This window comes from Gorilla gorilla, chromosome 8 (genome assembly GCF_029281585.2).
Source record: "Gorilla gorilla gorilla isolate KB3781 chromosome 8, NHGRI_mGorGor1-v2.1_pri, whole genome shotgun sequence".
In the NCBI taxonomy this organism is placed as follows: domain Eukaryota; kingdom Metazoa; phylum Chordata; class Mammalia; order Primates; family Hominidae; genus Gorilla; species Gorilla gorilla.
The window spans coordinates 91943800-91953046 of NC_073232.2; the positions used below are offsets into that span (position 1 = coordinate 91943800).

Sequence of the window (9247 nt, forward strand, 5' to 3'; positions counted from 1 at the left end):
CCCAGAAGTCCCCCTCGGGCCCTTACCAGTCAACACTACCCAAAGGGTAACCCTGCTTCTGTGTCCAGCAAGGCAGTATCTGCCTGAGTTTGAATAGTGTATGAGGAGTCACACCTGGTATACCCTGGGGTGTGAACTGGTCCTCCAGGAAGCGGACACCCAGAAAGATAGGACTGCAAATGTTTATTAAGGGAAACACTATGGAAATGAGAGAGAGAGGAGGAAGCACGGGGCATGGAGCATCAAATATGGTGGAGACTTTTCCAAGATATCATGGTCCAGGAGACTCTTCAAATTTCAAAATTATCCTGTAAGGTAAAAAGATTTTGGTTTATTTCCAGGTGACCTTCTTTTGCCCAATATACATTTTGTCTTCTATGAAATATCTGTGCCCCTGCTGAATACTTCTGTGTGTGGCCATATCTGTGTCTGTATGTCATGGAGAATAATTATCCACAGATGGCAGATATAAATCTCAGAGTTTAACTGTGTATGCATTTTTAGGATCTCTTCATCTCGTAAGGATCTGAATTCTAATCTTGGAGACAGGGGCTTTCCCTTATCTTTTGAAAGAGAAACTGGAAATCCCAGAGCCTGAGCTGCTACACCCTAAGGTTTATTAAATGAACTTCAATGAACACCTTTTGCTGATCTTCTGAGTGGAAATATTTTCATTTAACCAGCGGGAGGGGTGAGGCTCTACCATCTACCAGCTATTTTGCAAGATGCCTTCCTTATGAGCTTGGTCTCCCTGTCCTCACCATGACCTCATAATCACAGCATTCCCAGCTCATTTCTGAGAAAGCTGGGGCTCTGAGCTCTACTGAGAGTTGGTGTCTGGGCTTAGGCAGCAAAGACACAGGGAAGGGGAAGCATTTTGCATGCCAAGGTTGGGAGATGCAAAGCTGAGAGTCGTGGGAGGGAAGGAGAGGGTGCTGGGAATCAGAAGAGGTCACAGCAGCTCAGGATTGGCCTTGAGTTTCCGGCCAGAGTCAGCCTCATTCTGAAGGCCAAGGCCGCAGCTCCACTGAACCAGACCCATCCTCATTGTTAGTCTCCTTAGGCCATGAAAACTCAGGGAGACAGGTTCCCCTGACAGAACCAAGTTAAAATTTTCAGACCTCTAGGCATTCATTCACCCCGATCTAGAGCCTTCACGCACCCAGGGAAAGAATCATCTTCCTACCGATAATGGACTAAAGGCTGTAGGGAAACAAGGAAGTGCTGGGGTGGTCATTTCCTGTGCACACTGTGCTATCTGAGCTCCCACGGCGGCTCTGTGTGGCCCTCACTGCAGCCTCCACTCTCCTGTTCACGCTGCTTGCCTGGCTAGGAGCAGCCTTCCAGCACCACCTGAGTTCAACAACCCCCCATGTCACACCTCCCCGCTTCAGCTTTCTCTTCCACAGCCTCCTGTTTACTCCCAGGAGATTCTGTCTCCTCCTTCTGCACCCTGTGTCCCTTCACTTGTGCTTCCATTAGGGTGGTCAGAAGCTCTGTGCCCTTGAGTGTGGGTCTCTCTGCTGCAGCACACAGGATGACCTGCCAGTCAGGGATGGGTCTCATCCCTCACAGAGCTGGCCATATGGCCCAGGTTCCACACAAGCCTGCAAAGCTTGTATTTCTAGCTTCTATAAACAATCTCTGGCTGGGCACAGTGGCTCACACTTGTAATCTTGGCACTCTTGGAGGCCAAAGTGGGCAGATGGCATGGCTCCAAGAGCTTGAGGCCAGCCTGAGCAACATGGTGAAACATGGTCTCTACAAAAAGTAAAACAAAAAAACATTAGCCAAGCGTGGTGTTGCACACCTGTAGTCCCAGCCACTCTGGAGGCTGAGGTGGAAGGATCACCTGGGCCCTAGAGGCGGAGGTTGCAGTGAGCCAGGAGTGCACCCCTGCACCCCAGCCTGGGTGACAGAGTGAGACTCTTCCCCCACCAAAATAAAATTAAAAAAAAAAAAACTCTTTCCTTATCTACAGAAGGTACCTGCTGCCAAGGTCATAATGAGGAAATAATGCAACTGACTTGTAGTCTCAGAAACTTGAGCAAAGTGACCACATCCTCAGCCAGTGCTACCCTCATATTGCAAAGCCTTGCAGTACAATCTGTGACATTTCTATTCATTCAAAAAAGGAAAGATGAATCCATTTTGCAAGTTAGTTCATACTGTTCAGATAAACATACCAAGTGGTACATGTGGAGTTGGTGGTTGAGGTCTTACAGGCCACAATGGGTAGGGGAGCTGGTTGAGGTCCCAGAGGAGTTGGTTCAGAGAGCAGAGGCCAGGCAAGTGGAGGAGGTGGCAGATGTACTAGAGGAGACCCTGGTGGAGGAGGTGGCTGAAGTCCCAGGGACCACAAGTGGAGATTATTGAAGTAGCTGAGGAGATTCATGTGAAGGTGGTTGTTGAGGGGCCAGAGGCCACCCAGGTAGAAGGGGTGGCTGAGGATCCAGAGGTTACTAAGTGAGGATGTAGTCGGAGGTCCCAGAGGCCTCACAGAACAAAAAGATGAATGATGTCCCAGAGGAAAGGCAGCTATAAAAGATGGATGAGGTCCCGGAGGACAGAAACATGCAGAAGATGGATAAGGTCCGGGAGGACAAGGAGCTGCAGGAGGTGGATGAGGTCCCAGAGGACCAACAGCTGCAGGAGGTGGATGAGGTCCCAGAGGACCTACTGGTGCAGGAGATGGATGAGGTCCGAGAGGACCACCAGCTGCAGGAGGTGGATGAGGTCCCAGAAGACCTACAGTTGCAGGAGGTGGATGAGGTCCCAGAGAACCTACCACTGCAGGAAGTGGATGAGGTCCCAGAGGACCAACAGATGCAGGAGGTGGATGAGGTCCCAGAGGACTGACAGCTGCAGGTAGATGAGGTCCGGGAGGACTGACAGCTGCAGGAGGTGGATGAGGTCCTGGAGGACTGACAGCTGCAGGTGGATGATGTCTGGGAGGACTGACAGCTGCAGGAGGTGGATGAGGTCCTGGAGGACTGACAGCTGCAGGAGGTGGATGAGGTCCTGGAGGACTGACAGCTGCAGGTAGATGAGGTCCGGGAGGACTGCCAGCTGCAGGAGGTGGATGAGGTCCCAGAGGACTGACAGCTGCAGGAGGTTGATGAGGTCCCAGAGGACTGACAGCTGCAGGTGGATGAGGTCCCGGAGGACTGACAGCTGCAGGAGGTGGATGAGGTCCCAGAGGACTGACAGCTGCAGGTGGATGAGGTCCCGGAGGACTGACAGCTGCAGGAGGTGGATGAGGTCCCGGAGGACTGACAGCTGCAGGTAGATGAGGTCCAGGAGGACTGCCAGTTGCAGGAGGTGGATGAGGTCCCGGAGGACTGACAGCTGCAGGAGGTGGATGAGGTCCGGGAGGACTGACAGCTACAGGAGGTGGATGAGGTCCTGGAGGTCTGACAGCTGCAGGTGGATGATGTCCGGGAGGACTGACAGCTGCAGGAGGTGGATGAGGTCCGGGAGGACTGACAGCTACAGGAGGTGGATGAGGTCCTGGAGGTCTGACAGCTGCAGGTGGATGATGTCCGGGAGGACTGACAGCTGCAGGAGGTGGATGAGGTCCTGGAGGACTGACAGCGGCAGGTAGATGAGGTCCGGGAGAGCTGCCAGCTGCAGGAGGTGGATGAGGTCCCAGAGGACTGACAGCTGCAGGTGGATGAGGTCTCAGAGGACTGACAGCGGCAGGAGGTGGATGAGGTCCTGGAGGACTGACAGCTACAGGTTGATGAGGTCTGAGAGGACTGACAGCTGCAGGTGGATGAGGTCTGAGAGGACTGACAGCTGCAGGTGGATGAGGTCTGGGAGGACTGCCAGTTGCAGGAGGTGGATGAGGTCCTGGAGGACTGACAGCTACAGGTTGATGAGGTCTGAGAGGACTGACAGCTGCAGGTGGATGAGGTCTGAGAGGACTGACAGCTGCAGGTGGATGAGGTCTGGGAGGACTGACAGCTGCAGGAGCTGGATGAGGCCCTGGAGAACAATCGAGTGGAGGAGGTGGTTAAGTTTTCAGGGGACTCTCTAGTGCAAGAGGTGCTTGAGTTCCCAGAGGACACTCCAGTGGAGGAGTTTGTTGAGGTCCCAGAAAACCTTCAGATGGAGGGAGTGTTTGAGTTCCCAGACAACACCCGGTAGAGAAGGCGGCTGGCAGCCCATCAATGGTCCTGAAGGGCCAGCCATGAGATCGGGCAAGTAGGGCCATTCTGAGAAATGATGAGGCTTCCCTGCAGCCACATTGACCTACAAGTCAGGAGGAGAAAATGTTTTGAAATATATGAATATGATGGACAAAAACACCAAAACCAACACAAACTGCGCCTTATGCCTCAGGTGATAGTCCCTTGCACCTTTCCCTCCTCCAGGTTTCAAAATGGCAGCATCATTGCCATAAAGTCTCCCTTCAACTGAGTCCTGCCAACAGCAGGGGAGTGAAGAAAAGTCGTGGGGACAAACTGCTATCCCCACACGCCACTCTGTCTGCAAATGTACGCAGGCTGGGGGCCTGTCCCTGGGAAGACAGAGTCATAACCCAGTAATAAAGAAGCATGTTTCTGACACAGGGGTGTCTATGTCTATCCTAATTCCTCCCTCACCATCATCACCGGAGCATGTTCCTTGCATCAGATAAACAGAGAGAAAGAGAAGCATGAAAAGCCCATTGTCCACACATGAGTCACAGCTACTCTTAAGAGAATGGCCTCCAGGCTTTTCATGTGCTGTCTCTGATTCTCAGAAATCTGCAAGGTCAGTGTGACCACCCTGCTCCAAATCTAAGAAAATAGAGGCTCCAGAGGAAGGAGAAATTTCACCTAGCATCACACAGCTTGCAAGAAGCAGAGTGGAAGTCGATTCCAGCTCTGCCTGCAAGACCCTGTCGTCCCCCTTCTGCTTCCCTTCTTCACAAACAGTCTTCCCTACTTTGGAGGTGCCATCCGTGGGCACAAAGAGCTCTGGGGAGATGGGGATTCCTGAAGAGCTGCAGGGGAACTGAGAGAGGGTTTTCTGATGGAATAATCTTACATAGAGATATCAGTTTGGCAAGGTTATCATATTTCTTTAACTTCTAGGTAATACCAAATTTTAAGTGCACTATGACATAAAGAATAATTTTGTCCATGGAAAAATGAGGTGGGAATTCTCAACAACAGAAGTTTTAAAAATATGTTTGATTTCAAGTGTACAAGTCCCATCGTGTGTGATCAGAGGATTCAGCAGCTGTCGAAGACACAGAGGCCACACGAGAACCAGCTTAATTGAGCATCATTTAAGGCCTTCATTGAGAATTGTCCCTGTAGGTAATGAGTGACATTCACTCTCCACTACCTCACAGCCAGGGCACATTTTCTATTAAAATATGGAACCTCTGACACTTAGAATATTAGATCAAGGGCAACACTGGGTGAGGGCGGGGGCGATTTTGCTCAACACAGTTAACAACAGAGATGGGACTGTGATGAATTATGGAATTGACTTTGCCAAAGAACATTCAAAATTGCACAAAGCACATATTAATGTTGGATCAATGAGTTTTCACTTCTGGGATTACGGCGGATATTCTGAAGGTTAATCACTTACCTTATAGCAGAAAAGAAAATCACAGCAAAAAAAAAAAAAAAAAAAAAAGGAAACCCCACATATTTTGGAAAGGGGATCCCACACCATCTTGAGTAAAAGGGATCGGTCAGGGTCTACTGGGCCATAAGACCTACCACAGTGGAGTTCAATGGCATCCTCTCATGTTATTTCTGGAAACAGAACAGTGACAGCCCTGCAGCCCTTGGTCCTTAAGCATTTATGGCTTCTGGAGGTGCCACCAAAGATGACCAGCTGGAAATGGAGAAGCCTGAACGCTCATGGGGAAGATTTTGCTTTCAAAAAAATCCAGTTAGAAAAGGCACCACAGAACCCTGAGAGCAGAGGACAGGCCAGCAGAGGGCGCTGTAGGAAAAGACAAAACTGTCCTGAACTAGGCAGAGGGAAAATGACTCCGGCATTTATACCTTTGTCTTCTCTGTTTTCTGGCTATGTCTTCTGATTCTTTAAGAAAAGAAGAAATATTGATCCATGAAGACATAGCCAGAAAATTTCTGCTCTCATCAGCACTTATGGCTCCCATTCTAAAATGTTATTAGTGTTACTTTTCTCAAATAATAATAAAAAAAAATAAAGCCTTCCCACTGACTCAAGGTTGGAAGGGGAGCTGACCCATTTGCCTTCTAGGCTCATCCCCTCAGTTAAAAGTAACCAAGACATCAGGGTGGAACGATGTCCACAGTCAGTGGAGGGGCCTGTGCTCCGCTATTCACAGGGGACCAGCCAAGAGTCATTCAGCTGTGGCACGTGAGAAAAACGGTCCTGCCACCCAGCGGGATAACTGTTCTCTTTAGTAAGTGCTTGGAACTGTTTCCAGGAAACATAACAATTACCCAACCCAAGCCCTCACCCCAGAAAGGAGAAGCAGGGTGTGTGGATTGTGGAGCAGAAGTTAAGCGGGTGCCTTCCCAGAGAGCTCCTACCTCTCCAGAAAGGGTTCTCTAGCCCTAGCTGTCCCTGGGCTGCCTCCTGACTCATGTGTCTCTCCAGCACTCCCTGCTTTTCCATCATTTCGTGTCTTGAAGACAGTGAAAGAGTTGACTTGTAGAAGAATTAAAACACTGTTTTCTTTACTAGACAGTCAAAGCTTCATCTTAAAACAAAAACATCCTTAAAATTTGTCCATCACAATCACCTACCTGTGCTGCTTGCAGGCAGCCTTCCTCTCTGCCATCTCCCTCTGCAAGGCTTGAGCACAGAGCTGTGGGGAGAAAAATACATCCATGTCCCGACTTGGCCGAAAAGCAAGGGAAAAAAGAACAAACTTACCCAGTTGTTGAGGGCCTTTCTTGCAGCAGAAGGGGCGATCTGAAAAAGCCAACACATGAGAAAATGTATGTTGACAGATTCTAGGGGCAGTGGCATCATCTTGATGAGCGTTTAAGGATCCTGCAACTGCAGGAAGGAAGGCTCCTTACCTCTCATCTGTAGGAGTCCTCTACCCACTGCTGCAGCTCTTGTCTGTCTTGAATCATTTTTCTATGGTTTAGAATCACTTTCATCAGACAAAGCATCATCTTTAGTATGATTTTAAATAATCTGCCATGTTCCTGTTGTCCTCACAATTGTACCCTTACACAATCTATCTATACATAGAAAATGTATTTCACATGGCTATAAAAGTACAGTATGATCAAAACTGTTGCTGTAATGCTTCCTCCTCTTTTACTTAGTGCCTGCTGGGTTCTAAGTTGACAATTTCCTTACCCATTTTCAGACCCTAATTCATGCTTCATTGGGCATCTTTTATCATAAACCTCTGGTGTCCAGAGACTTTAACAAGGTTTGTTTCACACAGACTGAGGGCAGAAAAAAGGAAATGGCCTAAAAAGGTGGGTTTGCTGTGTTGCCCTCACACTGCTTGATTCATGGTTCTGATTCTAAAAATCTCACTTGATACTTGATTTCATATGAAAGACGTGTAAAATGCCTGGGTAGAGGCGGCGGCGGCGGCGGGTGGAGGCTCGGAGGCAGCGGTTGGGCTCGCGGCGAGCGGACAGGGTCGAGTCAGTGACGTTTGCGCCAGTTGGAATCGAAGCCTCTTAAAATAGCAGATGATTTGGACTTCGAGACAGGAGATGCAGGGGCCTCAGCCACCTTCCCAATGCAGTGCTCAGCATTACGTAAGAATGGCTTTGTGCTGCTCAAAGGCCGGCCATGTAAGATCGTCAAGATGTCTGCTTCGAAGACTGGCAAGCACGGCCACGCCAAGGTCCATCTGGTTGGTATTGACATCTTTACTGGGAAGAAATATGAAGATATCTGCCCGTCAACTCATAATATGGATGTCCCCAACATCAGAAGGAATGACTTCCAGCTGATTGGCATCCAGGATGGGTACCTATCACTGCTCCAGGACAGCGGGGAGGTACCAGAGGACCTTCGTCTCCCTGAGGGAGACCTTGGCAAGGAGATTGAGCAGAAGTACGACTGTGGAGAAGAGATCCCGATCACGGTGCTGTCTGCCATGACAGAGGAGGCAGCTGATGCAATCAAGGCCATGGCAAAATAAGTGGCTCCCAGGGTGGCAGTGGTGGCAGCAGTGATCCTCCCAACCTGCAGAGGCCCCCTCCCCCAGCCTGGCCTGGCTCTGGCCTGGTCCTAGGCTGGACTCCTCCTACACAATTTATTTGACGTTTTATTTTGGTTTTCCCCACCCCCTCAATCTGTTGGGGAGCCCCTGCCCTTCACCTAGCTCCTTTGGCCAGGAGCGAGCGAAGCCGTGGCCTCGGTGAAGCTGCCCTCCTCTTCTCCCCTCACACTACAGCCCTGGTGGGGGAGAAGGGGGTGAGTGCTGCTTGTGGTTTAGTCTTTTTTTTTTTTTTTTTTAATTCAATCTGGAATCAGAAAGCGGTGGATTCTGGCAAATGGTCCTTGTGCCCTCCCCCACTCATCCTTGGTCTGGTCCCCTGTTGCCCATAGCCCTTTACCCTGAGCACCACCCAACAGACTGGGGACCAGCCCCCTCGCCTGCCTGTGTCTCTCCCCAAACCCCTTTAGATAGGGAGGGAAGAGGAGGAGAGGGGAGGGGACCTGCCCCCTCCTCAGGCATCTGGGAGGGCCCTGCCCCCATGGGCTTTACCCTTCCCTGCGGGCTATCTCCTTGACACATTTGTTAAAATCAAACCTGAATAAAACTACAAGTTTAATATGAAAAAAAAAGAAAGAAAGAAAGACGTGTAAAATGCCAAGAACTCTAGGAAACAGGGACAAAAACACTTCAAAGAGAAAGTTCATGCACTTGTTTCTGACCACCCAGGGCACCCTTCAGCACATGCTGTCTGGAGTGGCCTGAAGCAAGGAGTGTCTTGTGAGGTGCAGAGGATGCAATGGGAGCAGGGTCCTGTCCCCACCCTAAAGGAGTTCACAGTTTAATGCAAATGAGAAGCCAGTGAGGACATCACTACTCCTGCTGTGAACTTGGGAACTAGAAACACAAAACCTGAGTCTGGAGGGAAGCTAAGGAAGCATTCTGCTCTGGAGTAGACATGAGTGCATGTGAAGCTTCTGATCTCCCATGAGAGCAATGGGGACGTGGGGCAGAATCTAAAGCCCATGACTGAAAGCATCAAATTGCTAAAATGGCAATAAAGAGACATGAGGCCAAGATGGAGAAGAAGGAACCCAGGACAAAGGTCAG

The 9247-nt window shown here is 49.9% G+C and overlaps 2 protein-coding genes across 2 annotated transcripts; one reads left to right on the plus strand and one right to left on the minus strand.

Moving 5' to 3' along the window:
* Positions 1-216: 216 nt before the first annotated feature.
* On the minus strand, positions 217-6832 carry LOC109028664 (serine-rich adhesin for platelets-like). Its single transcript, XM_055352034.2, has 5 exons — positions 6747-6832; positions 4933-4990; positions 4328-4425; positions 2187-4104; positions 217-308 (listed from the first exon to the last, which is right to left on the minus strand). The coding sequence occupies exons 1-4, from the start codon at positions 6830-6832 to the stop codon at positions 2463-2465; spliced, it is 1884 nt and encodes a 627-aa protein (XP_055208009.2). The 3' UTR covers positions 217-308; positions 2187-2462.
* A 775-nt stretch (positions 6833-7607) lies between these two features.
* LOC101132464 (eukaryotic translation initiation factor 5A-1-like) lies at positions 7608-8781 on the plus strand. Its single transcript, XM_004049645.5, has one exon. The coding sequence runs from the start codon at positions 7712-7714 to the stop codon at positions 8117-8119; it is 408 nt and encodes a 135-aa protein (XP_004049693.3). The 5' UTR covers positions 7608-7711; the 3' UTR covers positions 8120-8781.
* The last annotated feature ends 466 nt before the right edge of the window (positions 8782-9247 follow it).

Excerpts from the sequence above, each read along its gene's own strand:
- LOC109028664 (XM_055352034.2), bottom strand. The coding sequence starts at position 6,832 with ATGGATGTATTTTTCTCCCCACAGCTCTGTGCTCAAGCCTTGCAGAGG. Across the intron at positions 4,991-6,746 it reads GCTGCCTGCAAGCAGCACAG|CTCTTCAGGAATCCCCATCT; the intron begins GTAGGTGATTGT and ends GTTCCCCTGCAG. Across the intron at positions 4,426-4,932 it reads CCACGGATGGCACCTCCAAA|GACTCAGTTGAAGGGAGACT; the intron begins GTAGGGAAGACT and ends TGCTGTTGGCAG.
- LOC101132464 (XM_004049645.5), top strand. The coding sequence starts at position 7,712 with ATGCAGTGCTCAGCATTACGTAAGAATGGCTTTGTGCTGCTCAAAGGC.